The sequence below is a fragment of the Trichoderma citrinoviride genome, assembly GCF_003025115.1.
Source record: "Trichoderma citrinoviride strain TUCIM 6016 unplaced genomic scaffold BBK36scaffold_16, whole genome shotgun sequence".
Taxonomy (NCBI): Eukaryota; Fungi; Ascomycota; class Sordariomycetes; order Hypocreales; family Hypocreaceae; genus Trichoderma; species Trichoderma citrinoviride.
In genome coordinates, this window is record NW_020194724.1 from 318,746 (window position 1) to 338,500 (window position 19,755).

General features: G+C 52.8%; 7 protein-coding genes across 7 annotated transcripts; 4 read left to right on the top strand and 3 right to left on the bottom strand.

The window, feature by feature from the left end:
* Nucleotides 1–250: 250 nt before the first annotated feature.
* Nucleotides 251–1,041, top strand: BBK36DRAFT_60737 (acyl-CoA N-acyltransferase; the record flags this gene model as incomplete). Its single annotated transcript, XM_024898347.1, has 2 exons — nt 251–783; nt 876–1,041. The coding sequence occupies 2 exons, from the start codon at nt 251–253 to the stop codon at nt 1,039–1,041; spliced, it is 699 nt and encodes a 232-aa protein (XP_024745931.1).
* A 1,313-nt stretch (nt 1,042–2,354) lies between these two features.
* BBK36DRAFT_147694 (hypothetical protein) lies at nt 2,355–4,094 on the top strand (the record flags this gene model as incomplete). The annotated part of the gene is made up of 2 exons (XM_024897549.1): nt 2,355–2,502; nt 2,674–4,094. 2 exons carry the CDS (start codon nt 2,355–2,357, stop codon nt 4,092–4,094), a joined length of 1,569 nt encoding a protein of 522 aa, XP_024745932.1.
* Nucleotides 4,095–4,289: 195 nt separating this feature from the next.
* On the bottom strand, nt 4,290–5,669 carry BBK36DRAFT_60521 (alpha/beta-hydrolase; the record flags this gene model as incomplete). Its single annotated transcript, XM_024898343.1, has 3 exons — nt 4,290–4,978; nt 5,059–5,262; nt 5,345–5,669. 3 exons carry the CDS (start codon nt 5,667–5,669, stop codon nt 4,290–4,292), a joined length of 1,218 nt encoding a protein of 405 aa, XP_024745933.1.
* Nucleotides 5,670–6,363: 694 nt separating this feature from the next.
* On the bottom strand, nt 6,364–13,321 carry BBK36DRAFT_1128409 (P-loop containing nucleoside triphosphate hydrolase protein; the record flags this gene model as incomplete). Its single annotated transcript, XM_024891613.1, has 2 exons — nt 6,364–9,991; nt 10,044–13,321. The coding sequence occupies 2 exons, from the start codon at nt 13,319–13,321 to the stop codon at nt 6,364–6,366; spliced, it is 6,906 nt and encodes a 2,301-aa protein (XP_024745934.1).
* Nucleotides 13,322–14,187: 866 nt separating this feature from the next.
* On the top strand, nt 14,188–15,540 carry BBK36DRAFT_1172376 (hypothetical protein; the record flags this gene model as incomplete). Its single annotated transcript, XM_024895715.1, has 2 exons — nt 14,188–14,380; nt 14,438–15,540. 2 exons carry the CDS (start codon nt 14,188–14,190, stop codon nt 15,538–15,540), a joined length of 1,296 nt encoding a protein of 431 aa, XP_024745935.1.
* Nucleotides 15,541–16,292: 752 nt separating this feature from the next.
* On the top strand, nt 16,293–16,919 carry BBK36DRAFT_1172377 (hypothetical protein; the record flags this gene model as incomplete). Its single annotated transcript, XM_024895716.1, has 1 exon — nt 16,293–16,919. The coding sequence occupies one exon, from the start codon at nt 16,293–16,295 to the stop codon at nt 16,917–16,919; it is 627 nt and encodes a 208-aa protein (XP_024745936.1).
* Nucleotides 16,920–17,811: 892 nt separating this feature from the next.
* BBK36DRAFT_1172378 (aquaporin-like protein) lies at nt 17,812–18,896 on the bottom strand (the record flags this gene model as incomplete). Its single annotated transcript, XM_024895717.1, has 2 exons — nt 17,812–18,782; nt 18,857–18,896. The coding sequence occupies 2 exons, from the start codon at nt 18,894–18,896 to the stop codon at nt 17,812–17,814; spliced, it is 1,011 nt and encodes a 336-aa protein (XP_024745937.1).
* Between the last annotated feature and the right edge of the window lie 859 nt (nt 18,897–19,755).

A 19,755-nucleotide genomic window follows, 5' to 3' on the forward strand; every position in this document is an offset into this window, starting at 1 on the left:
GTCAACAGACGCATTGATCTAACTCAACGGAGTAATTAGATCGCAGCGCTAATAAACTTGTACGACGGGCTTTCTTCTTGCAAGTTACACTTGGAGAAGCGGCGCCCTTTGGATGGCATCTCATGAGTCATCTTCTTGTAAACACTTGGACGAGGAGAGCTAGGATAGGAACATTAAAGAATTGAATGCTACAGCCTTCTCTCATCGTATAAACAAACACATCCTGTTCCTGGCGCTCATCCCTCGAAAAATGGACGAATCGCTCGGGCCGCTGGTTGTGTCGGCCGAGCCGGCCCTTCTGCCGCCACGGACGCCTCTTCACGGCCGCTACAGCGCAGTAGTTCCCCTGCAGCCGGAGCACTGGCGAGCCATTTACAGGCATCTCGGGGGAGAGGAAAACGCCTGGCGATGGAAATACATGCTCATTGATGGCTTCTCCAGCGAGGAAGCGTGCGAGACGACGATCAAGGCCTGGTCCGCATCGCAGGATCCCGTTTACTACGCCGTTCTTTCGGGCCCTGCTTCCGATGCCGCTTCGGAGCCGGCCGGCATGTTGGCGTATCTGGGTATTGTGCCTGGCCATCGCAGGATTGAGATTGGAGGGGTGATTCTCGGGGAGGTATTGAAGCATTCTAGGGCGGCGACGGAGGCATTTTACTTGTTTATGAAGCATTCCTTTGAGGATTTGGGATATTTGCGGGTTGAGTGGAAGGCGAACCAGCTCAATGAGCCAAGTGTGGCAGCGGCCAAGCGCTTGGGCTTTACTTTTGAGGGCATCTTTAGGTGAGAGGATGACTTAACCTAAACCACCGAGCCAAAGCTCGTCTGATATGAAACGGTGGACGTGCTAATCGTCGTACTTGAAACAATTATAGGAAACACATGATTGTAAAGGGCAGACGCAGGGACACTGCTTGGCTGAGCATCATCGACGATGAATGGGAGGCTGCACGAAGGGGATTCGAGCTCTGGCTGGATGAGAGCAACTTTGATGAGAATGGGAAGCAGAAGAGAGGATTGCGAGAATGCAGAGAAACATGAGCAGATAAAGAATCACAATTAGGACTAGGAACGCGATTCTTTTGGAATAAGACGGCTGGCCGGTGCGAGATTACTCCTCATGTATGTTCTTTCAACAAGTGGTCCTCCAGGGTCTTGAGTTAATAAATACAGTAAGAATAGTCTATGCACTCTATCGGATAGATAGAAATAGAAGCATACAGCAAGACTATGAGGATATAGCAACAATAGCAGAGGTACAAAGCTTCATTCTACAGAGACATGGAATTGCCAGGATGCTCGAGCCTTGTTTCCCCGAAACTAATATCTCTAGGACATGGATTGGGAAGAGCAGCGCAAGTCTATCTGGATGGCGTTGACCTTGTGGCATTTAGCTGTACATTAACTCACAGCTCTAGAATTGGATGGCTGATCAGCTTGCGCCCGGCGATGGCCTCGGCCTCCGATGGACTGGACGAACGCGCGTTCAGGGTAGGTGAGTCTTGGCATAAGACATAACCATGTGAATGAAGCAGCATGTCCAATTGAAGAAAGGGTTTTGGAGGAACTATTACTTCTAACGCTTGATTTAGTGCAATTGTTGAAGGCAATACCAACAAAGACCACTTACTCGCACGAAGTGTTATAAGTGACGTGACAGGAACAGGCATTCTGTCATTGTACATGAAGCAGCCCTGTCAGATCCCCATCAGGGAACACACAAAAAGACCCGACGCACTAAAAAAGACAGCAAGATGCCACATGCCGAACGACCGACATCCAGGAATGGGGGCGCCGGACGCCGTGGCTGGCTGAATGGGGCTCGCAAGGCAGCGGCATCTCCGGTTCGCCTGGATAGTCGGAAGGATGGCGGCACGTCTTCGACCGAGCGAGCGGCCTAGTTGGCTTAGTAGTTGCTGGTGGAATTACGAGCAAGTTGCTGGATGGAAAATTGTGGAATTGGACGACGGCTGGACGGCAGAGATGGATCCGCGTACCTGTCGAGAGAGCCAGGTTTGTCCCGTTTTTGTGATCTTTTGCTCCTATTCTGCCCCCTTTTCTCTTGGATACATGCCTGCCTTCGGGTATCAAAAGGCCTAGAGGAAAGGTAAGAGAGGGTCTAGTTGGCCAAGGAGGAACCATTTGGATGATGGGATGGTGATCTTTGCCAGGCTGGTCTCTGCAGCTGTTGACCATTAACCTCATTTCCACCCCTACTTCGTTGTTGTCCTTTGAAGTCCACGAGAGTATACTTGTTCATTCCATATCCTCGACTCTTTCAGACTTTCAACACTGCCACACTCTTCCTTGGCACACCGTATCCGATGGCCCCAGGCGGTAACGACACAGCCTCAATGGAGGAGCTACGGCATGACCCGCCAGATTCCAACGTTGTCACGGAGCGAAACGCACAAGCTACGACTTTGAACACCACATTCAACGCTGATGATGCCGCTACAAAGGATACTACTACTCCCGTTGCCGTCTCTCAAGGTGACGCTGGTCAGACAAACGAGCGACAACGGTTGCCTCACGACGAGCTGGACGAGAAAAAGCAGCATCACGAAGAACAGCAACACGAAACCCAGCAACCACACCCAGCCTCCCCCCAGGGAGACCACATTCCAGCATTAGATGAGAAAACCGACGCCTCAATAACCGCCCCCAAGACAGTCGTCTTACCACGCGCCTGCACGCTCTCCTCCACCGGCACCACCCTCTCCAACACGTCCTACTCACTCGGCCTGCTCCCGGTCTCTCATTCCTGCGATGTCCCCGAATCGATACCGCCCGATCGCGCGACCCTCGTCAAGGCGGAAAAGGGCGGCGGCTACGTCTGCAAAGGAACGAGACTGAAGAACGACCTCTATCGAGCCGTTGGTCTCTTGGAACTGGCCAACGCGGGCGACTTTGCTGCCAATGTGTGGAACAAGTACCCGGTGCCGGTATATGCGATTGTCTTTATGGTGGTGGGAGCGACATTTGCGGGAATCATGTCTGTCTTTGCGATTCTCGACGCGAGGCGTGCCTGGCGGAACGTCACATTCCTCCGCCAGCAGTACCGGGAGCTGAAAGAAGCGCGGGAGAGACGGGCCGCAAAGGCGCAGCCGACGACAGACCTGGACGTGCTCTTGTCCGTCGTGTATCGCGAGCTGGGCACGGAGGGCATCAATCGCTGGGGTCTCAACCTGTTCATGGGCGTCGGTGCCGTCCTCATCGCCCTCGGCACATACCTCGCCCTCGGCGGACAGAACGATGCCATCTTCCTGGCCAGCAACCTCCTCTCTGGCTACGTCGGCAACTCCCCCATCGCGGCCTTTGGCGCCGTCAATACGTGCTGGGCGTACTACATCTTCTGCAAGGCCCAGGGCCACGTCAACGCCGCCTCCAAGGCGATTCCGGGAACGCGCGCCATGGCCTTGATCAGACGGCGCAGCAGGAACCTGCAAGTGTACACTGCCATCAACGGCACGGCCACGTTCGTGGGAGGCGTCGGATCGATGATTACAGCGACGAGATGGTGGGGATATGTCATTCTGATCCCGGTCATCATGTCTGCGGTATTCTGCAACCACTGGTGGCGGACGAGAGCGGGCTACACGCGTCGAGATCTGGTGCCGTATGGGATGTGCGTTATGAAGCCCGATGAGCTTTCGACGGCGTTGGACTTTGCTTCTAGGGCGCCGAGAAAGATCAAGGAGTACAAGAAGACGCCGATCAATGCCTTTGTCTCGGATCCGACGTCGCTGCAGGACGTCTTGACGTTTATACAGGAGTATGAGCTGCTGGAGCCGTTTTGCGAGCGACTTGTCAAGAGCAAGGATTTACGGAGAGTGCTCGGCTGTTCGGGGAAGCCTGACGAGATCAAGATTGACATCTCGTCTCTCTTGGACCTGCCCAAGGACCAGCATCCAGCGATTATCCAGGTTGCTCAGGACACGGTACGGAAAGTCGGGCCAGTACACTTTCAGTACCGGGAACGGTATGCGGCTGAGCTGCTGGGCACGTACTTTGTCGTGTTGAAGCATGAAGCAAAGAACGGAGAAAAGGCCAGAGTGCAATCTGAAAAGCCTGGCTCACGAGAATCCCAATAGAAAGGGTAGAAAGAAGTCATGTTGGAGTCCTGCGTATTTGGTGCCCTTCAAGGTCTTCCTCTTGTATATAATGCATATATTGGCGCAAATCACATACATCTCTCGTGATATCTTCTCGGGACTTACATGTGACCCATGCAGTTGAAGATCCATGACCTGTCAGTTATATCTACAATCTGTCGACGCCAGATTTCATCAAGTAGACTTGAAAGCCTCAGCGACCTTGAACGCACCGCCTGCTCTACCAAACATCTCTCTCAAATCTCCCACCAACTCCTCAGGACACTCATACGCAGCAAAATGCCCCCCCTTTTGATGCGAACCCTCAAACACCACCGGCCCAAGCAACTTCCCCCACGCCCTCGGAGGAATCGTCAACTCCTTAGGAAACCACGACAGCCCCAGCGGCACATTCGGGATATACTCCATCATCTTAGACGCCGTGCTGGTCTGCATCTTGATAATCTCATAATAAATCACCACGCTCGACGCTGCTCCCGCCTTGGAAAACTGATAGATTGAAATCCACTCGAGAATCTCATCGTCAGTCCAAGGATACGCATCCGTCCAGTCGTGCAGCTTGTCGTATATCCACGCCAGCACCGCGACCGGCGAGTCCGCCAGCGCAAAGCCCAGCGTGTTGGGCTTCGTGGCCTGCATGACCATGTAGCCCGCGTTGTCCTTCATGTACCACGCCGTGCGGGCGAAGCCCTGCTTCTCCTCCTCGGAGAGCAGGCCCAGGTAGTAGCGGACGGCGGCCCAGAGGCCCGAGAGGAGGGGCGTCTTGACGACGACGCAGTTGGTGTGTGCTGCGAGGCAGTGCTGGGGGTAGGTGCTGGTGATGTAGCGGGTGATGAGGAAGCCCCAGTCGCCGCCTTGCGTTACTGCATGTTTGACGGGGAAGATGATGATGAGCATGAAGTTTGATGTAAAAGCGTGGGACTGGTGTGAAATCTTTACGCACCGTATTTGTCGTAGCCGAGCTTCAGCATGAGCTTGTGCATCGTTTCCGCATATTGGTGTACGCTGAAGCCCTTTTGCGTGACCTTGTCAGAGAAGCCAAAGTTGGGCAGCGAAGGCGCCACGACATGGAACGAGGGCGCATTCTCATCCTTTGGCTCAGCAAGCAGCTTGACAATCTTTGTCGCTTCCAGAAAGCTCCCAGGCCCTGTCTCCAGTAATAAGCAATCAGTATGTATTTCTCTCTCACCTAACAAGCTGCAGTTCCCGTCTGAGACTGGCCAACTTACACCCGTGAACAAACAGCAGCGGGATGCTTCCAGGCCTGCTGCTCCGTTGGTGTATAAAGTGAATGTTGAGCTCGTCGAACCCGTCCGCGGCAATCTTGGTGGTAAACTGCGGGATCTGGTTCAGTTTCGCTTCGTGAGCGCGCCAGTCGAAGCCGTCTCTCCAGTACTCGGTCAATCGCTTCAAATCACTCAATGGCGTGCCGTAGCTCCAGTCGTTGGCGAATTCGGATTCGGATGGAAAGGTGACGTTGGAGAGCTTGTTCTTGAGCGACTCCAGCTCCGCGTCTGGGACGGCGATGGCGAACGGTACTATGTCTTGGGCCATTCTTCTGGCTTTTGGCTGTGCAATTGGCTCTTCGAATTCCGATTTAGTTACAGAGAGATGAAGTTGTTTAAAACGGAAAATCACGAGTGTTCCTCCATTGATATAGTATGAGTTTCATGGCACCATTGATGGCACACGGCAACCCTAAGCCGAGGGAGCGGGGAGTTGCAGCAATACGCAGCAATACGACGTTGACGACAATGTCCGTGTGAGAATGAAACGCCGTTTACGACATCAGACGGGACCGGCGGATGCAGGATTTGGGGCATTGATAAGCCCCACAGCATGACTCTGGAGATAGACTCTGTATGCTCTGTATGCAGACGACGACTTGCTTGATCAAATGCCTCGGACATGCACATCACGGTTGATGTGTAGGTGCACGGTTGCTGGGATCACGAACCCTGTTTCAACGTAATTGGAAAGCTGGAGTACTTGGTACAAGACGCGATATACGGAGTAGATGAAGTATACTTTGACTTTTACAGTCTCACCTTCTGCCTCGCTGTAGACCCCATCATACATTATATCCGGGTGTGTGGCCATACATCCCAATTGGGACAGCATATCAATCGTTGGAGATACATATTTTACCCTACAACGGCACATCATCAAACAACTCGGTGTGATCCGCAAACAAACATTGTATGCTTACTACGTTAACTCCAAACCCCATCTCAACCGGACTTACAACTTATCCAAGCTGATCGTTAGACAGAAAATGTGATCCGCCAGCACACCTATACCCAGTGGCCTGCTTAATCCAATGATACCCAGCAGGACAAACCCCAAGTGCCCCTAATTTTGCTTGTTTTTCCGCCTCCTCTTTCCGTCGCTTCTCCTGCTCAACCAGCTGCCGCAGAATCTTCTCTCGTGCCTCCTCAGCCTTCTTCCTCGCCTCCTCCAGCTTGCGACGCTCCTCTTCCTTGAGTTCCTCCTCTTTGAGGAGCTCCTTCAGAATCTTCTTGCGAGCGGCCTCGGCATTCTTTCGAGCTTCCTGGAGGTCGCGGTATTCCGCTTCTTTACGCGCGGCTGCTGCCTTGTCCTTCTCCAACTGTTCCCAGACTTCGTCGCTTACGCCTGCGTCCCGAGTAACTCGTCGAGCCTCATCACCCGGCGATTCGGGCGCTGGAGTTGCATCTTCCTTGGACTCATCCATGTCCATGGGATCATCATTGCTTAGCCCTTGCTGTGTCTGCGTATTTGAACTGCTTAGACTGGGCAGACCTGGGTTGGGCGGCGCAGACGAAGAATCGGCCTCGTCATCATCCATGTTAGCGGGAGCGCCAGATTTGACCATCTTGGATTTCCTGTCTCGAAGCATCTTGTTGAGCTCCTGGAGGACCCGTTTCTCCTCCAGTTTGAGCGTAGCTGTCGTCAAGTCCACCGTCTGGAAGACGTTTCTGGCGAGCTGTTTGACGTCTCTTGCGCTGGCCCATCCCTCCACCCGTGTCAGCGACGTGATAACGGCCGTACACCTGCTGGGGAATAATGCAGACGGGGTTTCCAAGCAGCTGATGTCCATGTCCTTGCCTTTGCTCGCGAGCTCCGCCTTTCTCTTTCGTAGTAGGTCCACGAGAAGTCGGAAGCAGGCATCTGGCTTGAGTGGCTTGAAGTCGATGGTTTCGGGGAAGCGACTTGTCAATCCCGGGTTCACGGACAAGAGCCGGTTGATGTCATGCTCGTATCCCGCCAGGATGATGATGAGTTTGCCTTGGTATTTAGGCTTGGTGACGCAGTCCACGATTTCATCAATTGCTTCTTTGGCGAATTTCCCCTCGGCGAATCGATACGCCTCGTCAATGAGCAGCACCCTTCCAAGCGCCTTCTCGAGCACCTTTTGAACCTTTGGTCCTGTATGACCGACATACTCCCCGATCAAATCCGTGGCCGAACATTCCTCCACGGCAGCCTTGGAGAGGAAGCCCATGTCGTAGTAGACCTTACCCATCTTTCTCGCTGTTGTCGTCTTTCCCGTACCTGGCGGACCTCTGAACAGGAAGTTGAACGGAATCTCTTCCCTGACATCCATCCCGACGGCTTTCAGCTGTCTCACGCGGGACTGAATGTGTTCAAGCTTGCGAATAATCTCTTCGCGGTCGACTTCATCTTTGAATAACTGCTTCACGTCTGCGTCCTTTCTCGTTGTCCTGTCAAAGTCCTCGTCAAAGTCTTCTGCCTCAAGCCGACTCTTCTTCTTGCACTTCCCGCCTGAGAGCCGCTTCTGGTAGGAAGATTTTGCTTTGCTGAGGAGATTCTCGATGGCACCTCCATTGCCAAAGTTGGCTCTGTTGCGTTCCCTGATGAGAACATCGAGAGCAGCTGCCTTGCCTTCGCCGGTAGTCGTGAAGCCAGATGATTTCAACTTCAGGTCCAGAACTTGCCGGAGACCATCATCGTCGAAATCTTCAAAGACAAATGGCGTGTCCACTGAGAACCGTCGACTCAGCCCCGGATTGACATTCTGGAACATTTCCTCCATCTGCTCCTGATAGCCGATGAGGATAACGCATCGATCATCACCAGGCACGTTCTGGACTTCGGCGACAATCGTGTCGATGACAGCCGTCTTGTAAGGATCGTTGACCGAGCTTTTCCCTCCATATAAGCCGTAGGCCTCATCAATCACGAGCACCTTTCCGAGAGTTGCCGCGAGAATACCCTTTGTCTGGGATTCCGACTGACCCAGGTGAGCGCCGATGAAGTCTGCCGGAGTCTTGACCACAAGCTCCCCATTAGACAAGAGGCCGAGACTTGCCAGAATCTCGCCGTACAGCTTGGCCACGGTCGTTTTGCCTGTTCCGGGATTTCCAAGAAAGACCCGATTGAGTGTAAACTGCATCAGAGGCTCTTCGTCGAGCTCGCGCTGGTAGTTGGTGGTGAGCGAGTCGAGCAGTATCTTGACTTGCTCCTTCACCTCTTTCAGTCCAATCATCTCATTGAGCTTCTTCCACGCCTTGCAATCCTGCAACGACAGCGAAGGCTCGGGCCCGATAACGTCTTCTTTGGTAAACAAGAAATCATTGGGCGACCTTTTCTCTCGACGCTCCTGTCGGATCCTGTTTGCCTGTCTCTTTTCGATTCTGGCCAGGTAGTTTTCAATTGCGCGGGCGTTGCCGAATCCTTCTTTGCTTCGCCCTTGCCCGACTCGACGAGCAGCAATACGGAAGTAGAGGCCGTCTGGTCCGTCTTCTACATCCATCTTGTTGCTGTACTTGCGATTGACCTGGCGCTTGAGGATCCGCCGTAGCTCCTCGTCAGTGTAATCTTCAAAGTGCATTTCGATGGGGAAGCGACTTGGAAAGCCGGGATTGTGTGCGAAAAAGGATTCCATCTGCTTGGAGTAGCCGGCAAGAACAAAGACAATCTTGCCTCGAAGATTTTCCACTTCAGCAAGAAGATAATCGAGGACAGCCTTTCCGCCGGGACTGTTACCGGATGACAGTTGATATGCTTCGTCGATGAACAAAACGCCACCACCCTGCTCTTTAATCTTTTCCAATAGGTCTTCACAACCCTTAACCCCTCCGTTGGCGAGCTTCGATCCGGTAGTTTCTTCAAAGGCATCACCCGGGATAGCTCCGATATCTGTTAAGAAACGACCCCATATCCGAGCCACGGTTGTCTTGCCCGTTCCAGGGTTTCCAAGCAGCGAGCAACTGAGTCGCGTATCAGTGAGGGCCACACGTTGGCGAATCTTCATGTCGACAGTTGACTTGATCGAGAGGAATTCCCTCTTCACAGACTCCAGCCCGATCAGCCCCATGAGATCATCCAAAGCCGCGCTTTTGGCTCCCTCCTCACGCTTCATCGTCTCCCACTCCTGTGCTGCAGCATCAAGGTCGAGGAAGTCAGGCGTCTCTTGACTCTTTTCGCCATTCTTCTCTCCGGGCTTCTTCTTCTCCTCGTTCACTACAGCCTTCGCCGCTTCCATTCTGGCCTTTGTGTCCCTGAGACTCTGCAGTTGGGCCTTCTTCTGTGCGAGCTCCTTTGCCTGGTCCTCCTCTTCTTGCTGGTACTTTATACTCCGTCGATGGTGATCGAGTTCATCATCCATCTCCTGCAGGTCGCGGTAGTATTTGTCTTGTCGCTCCTGTCTCTTCTTTTCCATGTCCAGGTCCCGCTGGATTCTGCGCCGAGTGTCCTCATCTTCTTTTGCACACGCCCTGCAGCCTTGGTTCTCCTGTCCGCACCGATACTTTATCTTGTGGCCGCGTTCGCAATTTTTCTGCATCATTTTCATGCAAGGCATTTGTGAGTGATTTTTCTCACGATGGCATCTACGCTCACACGTGTGTTTGCCACATCCAAGAAGAGCGCCACTGGAACGGTTAGAACGGGATATAATAGGGGGGAGCAGGGTTTGTGACATACCATGTTTCTGCGCAGCCGCCATCGGGACAATGCTGATCAAAATCTTGCGGTTTCTGTAGAAGAGACAGACGGTCCGGGTGTTGTTCGCAGTGGACGGGCAAGCCATCGAAGAGGAATCCCTTCTCTTTCATGGCGTCAAAGTAGCCTTTCCAGAGCTCGTGGCCCTTTTTGTTCGCCAGAAAAGTATTCATGTTTCCAAACAGAATGATTCCTTGTCTCGCTCGCGACATGAGAACAACCAGTCTCTCGCGGGCGACCAGGAAGCCGATGTCGCCATTCTTGTTGCTTCTCGCCATCGATACAATCACAATGTCGCTCTCTTCTCCCTGGTAATTGTCCACTGTGGATAGACGCAGTCTCGACTTTGTTGCCTTGGAAGCCGCCTGCGTCATCAGTCCGGCGCGAACCAGCTCGTGAGTATCCAACTCATTCAGATATGGGTCATTTTCCTCGCGCAACTTGTCTCTTAGCAATGCCAGCTGGCCCATGTACGGAGTCAAGACGACCATGTTCTCCGACTTGTAGCCCTGCTGGGTCAGATATTTGACCGTCTTCAACACCATATACGCTTCGAAGGAGTTCTTCTTGCTGGCTTTTGAGGATGGATCACGCCGATCGCGGACACTGTCCAGCTGTTCCTCTGGATGCTCATGATGTACAAAAACAACCCTTTTCTGTAGCCCACGTATCGGTGGGCGACTGCTCGTCTTGGGTACGTCTTTCAGCTCCGGATACGCTAAGAGGCGCGCGAACTGTGAAATATCGGGATGACTGCGGTGTTGCTCCTGCAGGGTGGCAAACTCATGGCCTTGTCTGATGAGGCGTTCAAAAAGCGAGACGTTGAGATCAAACCCCTCGCCCTTCTCGACGGTGAGGTTGTAGTTGTTGACCTTGGGACGAAGCTGCTTGTGGTCGCCGATAAGTATCAGCTGCTTCACAGAAGGGCCGAGAGACGTGATGATGTGAGCTTCCAGGATTTCGCCTGCTTCCTCGACCAGAACAATGTCTGGACTGGCCGCTCTGATGATGGATTGGTACATTGCTGCTCCCGTTGTAGTGCAGCCAATGATCCGCTTCTGCTTGACGATGTCTCTTTTGCTTTCCTTGTAGAGGCTGTCGATCTGTCGGTAGAGGTTGTCGGAAGTCTCTGCCAGCTGAGCAAACTCGTCTATCTGCTCCTGTCGAACCTGGCTCCTCCATTGAAAATCAAGACAAACCCTGTCTTGGGGCGGAATTTCCCAGAAGGGACGGTGTTCTGGATCCATCACTTCGCACAGCATGCCCAAACCTGACCAATGCTTTCCTTTGAGCCAGTCTTCATACACATCAACGGACCGTAGGACTCTGTTATTCTTTCCGACGATTGTCATGTCATCGGGAACTTGAAATGCGCCCCAGAAGTTCATGCCAAAGTCTGAAAACTCCAACATGTCCAGGACTTCCTGATGGTGGACCTGGGACTTCAGTTTTCCCATCAGATCTTCCAGTTGTGTCTGGGTATTCAGTTGTGATACCTTTGCGAGATCCAGCAGGGCTCTCACTTCATATCTTATACGAGCCGCTTTTGAGAGAGTCTCAAGCTTCAGGTGCTCGGTTTTGCTGGAAGCCTTGCTTCCTATACGAACCATGTCACTATCATCAATGCCGATTTTCATGAGAGCTTCAAGAAAGTCGTCAAGTGCATGGTTGGTATAGCTGAGGACCAGGATTCGATAATCGGTCAGTTCCATCAGGGCCTGCGCAATGATCGCCCCAATGAAGGATTTGCCTGTTCCGGGCGGACCTTGGATCTGACCAACGGGGTTTTCGAGGCCTTTGACCAGCGACTCGAGCTGTGCATCCCTAATCTCAATTTCATAGCCGAGACCCATGACGACACCCAAGTCTACCGCTTCTTTCCTTTGCAGTGCATATTTAAGAAGCCGGATGAAAGCTCGCAACTTTGGTGGAGGGTCATAGGCTGCTGGAGGTCCTGCCGGATCAAGAATGGAGTTTTCGATGGGGATCTCAGTGACTTCCTTCAAGCGCTGCAAGATGGGCTCGTAGGCGAATGTCGCGGTATCAACGACGTAGAACTTGAGGCGGCCACAATCTGCTCCCAGCAGTGCCTTTACTGCCAACTTCAGTCCGACGTTGTCGGTGACTTGGAGTCCAACAACGGGAGGATCCCGGATTAGCCAATCCAATTCTCGAACGATTGAGCCAAAGGCAACGATGCTCTGGTCAATGCAAAGGGCGCCGATAGAACCGTGCTTGACAAAGTTTCTGTTATCGTCCAGGAACTTCTTCTTCTCGGGGGGCGTGCTGATCTTCTTAGGAAAGGCTATTCCCTCACGACACTGAAGCATCAAGGTGAAGGGCTTGGAGCGAGCGTTGTTGGGTATAGACTGCGACTCGAGCATCAGACTCAGGCCGCCCAAGCAGAGTGGCTTGTATCTGGCCTTTTTCTGTCCCCAGGCAATCTGCAAGTCTTCTCTGAGATCCGCAAGCATATCCTCACGAAGGAGACGGAACAGCCAGTCGGTGTAAGACCTGGCTCGCGACTCCCGTGGGACCTCAAACACGTCGTCAAGGCGTTGCAGAAACGGCTGTTCCTTGGAAGACACTTCATCTGCTGTCGGAAAGATGGCGATCTGACGGAAATCGTCAAAGTCGTTATCGTGTCTGCCGCCGGGGCTGTAATTCACCCGGATGGAAGCAGTCGCCGAGCCCTTGCGAAGCTGCAAGACTTTCTCAATGCGGTAGCCAAGAGTCCGGACTTCTTCCACTGGCGATTTTGTCAAAGGGAGGATCTTCATCAAAGACTCCACGTCCTGAGAAAGGGCCTGGATCTCAGGCGTAGAAGAAGACACAATTTCGTAGGACAGAGACGCAAAGGCAACCAGGCTCACGCCATTGAGCTGATTAGCCTTGTAAAAGTCCAGGAATGCATTCCAAAAGGTCGGAGGAGAGAGAATCTCAACAAGCAGTTTCTCAAGAAACATGCCGTCGTTGATGGTCTTGACCTGGGGATGCAAGACTTGCTTGAGGAAGCCAACAGTCGAAGTCGTGACAAAAGCCTGAGAAAGGTTGGAGCGCACCGCTGCTCTCACGGCACTCAATCCTTCTTTCCGCGCGAGCATGCGTTCAACGCAGGCTGCGGCAGACGTACGCTGGCATACAACATCGACTGCTTCGAAGAACTGCTTGGCTTCTTGCGAGCTCTGGAGGGAGCGCTCGCCGTTGATGAAGGAATAGAATAGCTTTTCGAGCTTTGCTGCGCGACTAGATGCGGCCATTGTGCAGACGTGGAGATGGATGAAGGGATTTGAGATGATGGTGGTGGTGATGATGGTGATGATGTTGGCCTTGGCGAAGAGCAGTTGTGATGTCTGTCGATGATTGCAATAGATGAAAGCCGGAGTCAAATGTGTATATAAGCCATCTTCGCCTTCTCTTTCATGAGCAAATAATCACACCATTCACTTTATCATATAAGGCAGACCAAATCAGTGCGTAAACCAACAGAAATCGAGCAGGGAGCCTTGCAGGCGCCTCACGTTACACAGATGGAGGGGGAGCATCGCATCCCGTTGGATCAGAGGTGATAACCCTCCCGCAGCAGAACCCACCAAGTCACAGCCTCGCCGTTTATTCGGCCACGTCGCAGCGTTATGCATTCACTCAGGCTGCAGCATCCTGTTAGAGGCCGGCGATATCGATTGATGGGTGCGACTCGATGCTGTTAGCCAGGTCGGGCGACCCCACTGCGCCTCTTACACACGGCTGCGTATCGCCGCCAGGCGGCTGTAGGCCTCCCAAGAGGGGAATTCATCATGACGCTTTGTTCCAAAACACCAGTCTCTATCATTTACTGACGGTTGGAGTGACAATGGCAATGATATTAGGTCCCTCCAGTGGCATCTATATAGGCAGCGGTTATCCAGCATCCCAACTTGGCTATCCGGCATCCTGGCTGATTTATATCTTTCCTACTGCTGTTGATCGATAGACGACAAGGTTTCTACTGCCCTCCTGCTATCACCATATTACACTAGTCCTTCTATATGCTTCTGTTTCCGTGGAATAGGGCATAGAAACAATCACCTCCATAATGCCCTACTACAGATCGTGGCGTGGCCGAGGGGGTCGCGATATGCGCGACATGCGGCCTATAAACCCCCTCGTCCAAACAAAAGAATCGCAACCCCCCCCTCTCGGTGATCTCGTCGAAGCCATCAACCAAAAGCAGCTCAAGGATACTAATGGAGATGGCGTCACTTATGGGATCACAGACACTGAGCTCATAGCCTCCTACAACTGGGCTGATCAGAAGGCCCCAAAGATCATTGTCCCTGGTGAGTGTGCAGCAATAAATCTCGTATCGAGAGACGGCTAACTCTGAATGTTTGCAGGACGTCCACGCCTTTGGAAGCCGTTGGAGAAACCTCGACAGCTTGAAGAGGACAACGGCGTATACTATCGCGACAACAACTCCGCCTTCTTCCCAAAGCATCCCCTCGAGCCGGCGATTGTCTCCATAATGAAGATGCATCCGAGCTCCCTTGACATTGACATTGTCGGATGCAACAGCACCATCGGAAATCTCCTGCGGTTTGTTCAAGGGACAGAGCGCTCATTCCGTATGCTCGTGGAGGTGGTGGGCAAGACGGTACATCTCATTCGCAGAGAAAACTCGCCAAAGGAGCAGATACTGGGGGTCCGAGGCTTTGGACACGCGTTCCCAGAGGCTTACACCACTTGGACTCCTGACGTTCGGCCATCCAAGTCGCACCATAGAATTCTCAAGTTCCGATTCGGCGGGCTTGACTTGCTGGTGCGACACAGCGCTGACGGGTGTATTGAAGGCCAGGACAACAAGGCCTCTTCTGACGCAGAGTCTCCAACTGCAAAAGACGAGGACCTGAGCAGTCTGCTCGGGAGCCTCTCAATTGGCCCAGCTTCTTGTTTGCCTGCTGATTTGGAGCACCTCGAGGTGGTAGACGGTGGCCAAATCACGTCCCAAGACTCCATCTTCGACCTCAAGACTCGCTCAATCAAAGCCATCGGCAGAGATACCCTGGGCGAAGAGCTACCACGGCTGTGGCTCGCTCGAATCTTCAAGTTCATCTTGGCTCATCATACACGAGGGACTTTTGACAACGTCGAAGTTGCCGACGTACGTGACGAGGTCAAAGAATGGGAAGAATCACATCAAGAAGAACTCGGCCGTCTGAGCGCTCTGTTGCATCGCATACAGGCCATAGCGTTGGAAAACGAGGACACATTGTTGGAGATTGTGAGAGTGGACAGCGGGCCTTTGGAGATTCGGAAACGCCTTCCGGATGCAGGCGTTGCATTCTCGGACGAGGTGAAAGAGCAGTGGCTCAAGTGGCTTGAACGTGGAGATGAAGAGTCACTTGAAGACAGTGATGGTGACAGTGGCAGCAATAGTGAAGGCGGCGACTTGACTGCATGTGACGAAGAATGTGGGTATTGCGGTAAATGCAGTTCGTGATAGTGCCAGGAGGAGCATTGATATTCTTAGTTCGTGATGGAACCAGAAGGAACATTGAGATTTCTTAGTGATCAGTTGTCTTTAATTCCTAAATCAATTAGTTTATTCCTTTCATGGCAAGACATGTATGCTGCGGAAGTCGGCAATCCGCACAAAGACCGAAGGATGGATGAAGCCTCAACCGTGTCGAATAGTTGCAGCTTGACTTACTGGTCGTCAACTACATAACCCACATGTTCCAAGCTTTTCAGTAGACTTGACCTTGAGATTGAGGCGAAAAAGGAGGTCCTCGGACATCCGTGTACACCGAGGTCCACCGGCTTTGCTCAGTCATAAACCACCTGCATCAACTGATCTCGAGACATTCGGTCATAAACACAGATTCCTAAGCAATTAATAACAACAGGAACAGCTTCGTAGCTGAGTAATCTGCAACCACCTCGCCTTTAGAGACTCGTCGACTAAAGGCGAGGCGGCTCGCGAATAGTCCGATCGCGAGGTCGAAACTAACCATAAGCTTATTTGTTTCGGCGTGCAGACAGACCCTCACACGGTGGCGCCCTAGGAAACGATGTGGGATGTTCGCATAGAGAGCTACGTAAGCCGGCGTAACTGTGATATAAAGACATCTAAATCCCCGCTTCACGATCATATCCATGCAACCAGCTCATCTACAGCAACATTCAAGCGAACAATCATACAGATCCGGTTCTAAAACTAGAATCAAACACTCTTCGTCTATCAAACAAACAATGGCCGCTTTTCAAAACCACGAGGAAATCCTCGAAGCGGCCTTCAAGGACCCCAACAACACCGCCTTCGTCTTCGAGCCCTGCAACGTCAACAAGGTCATCCACAGCCGCCACTACGACGCCGACCCAGACCTCCACTACACCAAGGCCCAGGTCTGGGACATGGAAGTAAGGAAAGCTCATAACCCGGACAAGTACCTTAGATTCGTCGTCCGCCCCGGAAGCCTCAAGGTCTTCAACGTCCAAAAGGAAGGCTCCAAAGAGACGTTTGTGCGCGTGACGGACCAGCGCACGTGGCGGGATCCGAACGTGTACACCACTGTGATCGAGCAAGTCTTTCTGGACTATGAGAAGCAAAAGGCCTTCTTCATTGGGGTGCCAGAGGTTGAAGGGCCGGACGGTGAGAAGATTGTCGCCGGGGCGAAACAGGCACTTTTTCATGTTGAGCATTCGGTCGCAGGCACTGAAGACGAGCCTTTGAACCTTTGGCGGATTGTGCATCTGGATAAGGATGAGGATGGGGCGCTGAAGGAGGTGTTTAAGAGGTTCATGGACTCTCCTTATCTAAGGGAGTTTCATGAGGTTTACATTCGCGAGGACCTTGGCAAGAAGCTGGACCGTGTGTAATGGACAAGACACTCTATAGTAAGAATGATAGCTATAGCGTGAAATAGCAGGCCCTCACCACTCCATTCACACCTACTGTTGCACATGTTGTCCGGTGATTTCACGTACAGTTATCACAGTATGTCAGAAGGATCGCAGCAAAGGGCATGTCTACATCTCACGGAAGACATCCCAAGTTTGTGTCTGGCAAAAAAAAACTTTCTCGTGCTTGATCGCTAGAGCAGCTACAAGAGTCCAGCTATTCGGCCTCGTTATTTTGCAGCTTGTATCATCATGTAGGAGTACCGAAGCTATCCAGCGGAGATAATCAGGAGCGCCTCGCCATATCTCTAAACAAACAGATCAGCAGCAAGTGAAGAACTCCGTCCCTGCCCATCAGATCAACATCTCTTGTAGGAGGCATACCCTGAAGTGACTGTAGTATTGCGCCAACCACGTTCTACCCAGTCCGCGTTCGATGCACACCCCCTTGAAAGACGCGATCAATGTTTATTAATCACGGATGCAGGTACCGAAAGATCACCAAATGAGATCGCATCGGCAATGAGGAATGGTGGGGGGTTCGTTGAGCTAAACACTCTGTCTATTGGAGATGAATAAGCATGAGGTAGGCAAAATAGACGACATGCTCAGTTGGTGGTGATGGGAGTTGTTAAAAATGCCTGCGTATTGGTTTTGTCCGCAGTTGTGACGCTTGCGGCATCCGCTTACACTCGAGTTCCCGAATGACAACAGTCCTGGCGGCTAGTTGAGCATGACGAATTGGCATGCTTCATACTTGGAATTCTGCACATGGCGTGATCGTAATCTCTACAATAGCAAGCAAGTTGTCATCATATACTTCGTTTGTTTACCATGAAGCTATCTGCATAAACATGCCCATCCTGCTGCTTCAATGCTTCTCATCAACAGTAGTCGTCCTGGTAATGTGCCTCACCAACGCCTCCTCCCCATCCGCATGAACAGCATGGCCCGTCTCGATGATATTCAAGCTATCCTTCATCACAAGCTCGTAGAAGGCAGTGGCAACCAGCATGGCCGGAATGCTAACCAAGATGCCAATGGGCGCATAGTTCTTATAGGAAAAGGCCTCGCTACCAAAGAAGATGGCGGCCACGACTCTGGGACCCAGGTCTCGCGCCGTGTTCATGCTCAGCGTGTTGGCTCCAAAACCCCAGGCCATTGCGCCGTATGCCAGGCCGATGACAAGGAGAGCAATCGCAGGCGAGACAAAGGGGTTGGCCGGGTCGAGGCAGGCCCAGATGATGAGGCTGACGAAGCAGTCGCAGAAGAACTCGGTCATGAAGACGTATCCCATCGTCTGGTCCGGGTTGGGGAACGAGCATAGGATGCTCGCCGGGGCGCCATTTGCAACCAGAGGCTCGCCGGCGGCCAGCAGGGCCTCCTTCATCTCGACGACCTGCTGGTGGTAGATGCCCATGAGCACCAAGGCGGCCAGGAAGCCTCCGAGGAGCTGGCTAAAGATGTAATACGGAACCTTCTTGAGCGGAAACCCCTGCCATATGCACAAAGCAATGGTCACCGCGGGACTGAAGTGGCCGCCCGAGGTGGGCGCGCAAGTGATGATGGCAAAGGCGATGCCGAGCGCAAAGGCGAAGCCGATGGAGAAGAGACTGCCAAAGGCCGTGGAGCCGACAGGGTTGGTGGCATTGAAGGTGAAGGAGGCGATGGCGCCGATGCCGGGCAGCACGTACATGAAGACGCCGGTCGCCTCCGCGATGCACTCGCGCAGCCAGCGAGGCCGGGCGTGCTCGAAGTCGAGGCGGCGCTGAGACACGCGTCTTGGTGGGACGACGTTGCGGGTGACATGTTTCTGGACGACTTCGGTCGTTCCCAGCTCCACTGCATGCGGGTCAGTTGGGGGACTGCTTTCAGGGGATTGACAGGAACGGAGGAGATGACAAGGCTGTGCTTACAGTCGTGCGTATGGAGACGATTCAAATCTGGGGATGACATGGTTGTTCTTGTGCAACAGTGACCTGATGGCCACTTGTTCTGGGGGGGAAAGTATTCGAGATCGAGTCAAGGGAGTGGGCGTATCGAAGATGAGTGAACCAAGAGGACAAGGAAAACAGAAAACGATCGTCACGGCAGGCAGAAGCCAGGGACTATATAGTTGCAGTGCAGCGCCAAGTGCCGAGTGCAGGCACCATGACGATGGAGGGAGACAACATTCCTGCAGGCCCAAGAACATGGTATGGCGTGGGACGGTCAGACGAAACCCTGTCGGACTCTTCGAGAAGGCCGTACATGAGGCCACCCTGCTTGCTCTCCCAACATCCCCCTCTTCTCTTCCAGAGGACACACCCAGGTGCATGATCTGAGTATCATGGTTTCGATAGTTGGAAGAGTTAGCTGAGTCGACGCGCATCTCTTCCGCTCCCATGTATCCGCAGGTGGCTGACTTGTACACGCATACTTGTCCATGAAGCTATCCTGCCCTCAACCAGTCAGAAGGCGTCTTTTCGCAATCGATTCCACTCTGTCGTCCAGTCTGAACTGTTCTTGTTTACCCCAGACCCCGGAGTGCCCACCTCTGATGGTCGGCTCCCCCCATTTCCCCCGCAGTCTAAGGATATTCAGGCCATGTCTCCGGGATGCGTGGGCAAGTTGTCGGCTGGCCTAGCACGGATGTACATAGCAGGGCGGCAAAGTACGAAGTACGAGCTGGGTACGAGCAAGCGAGAGAAAGTCATGCGGTGGGAGCGGAATGGGCGGAGGCGAGTGTGTCCAAGGGAGCCGGACATAGTCCAATACTTCAAAACCAAAGTCCGCATCGTTATCGTTGTTGCACGGACAGTTGTTTTGCCCGAAT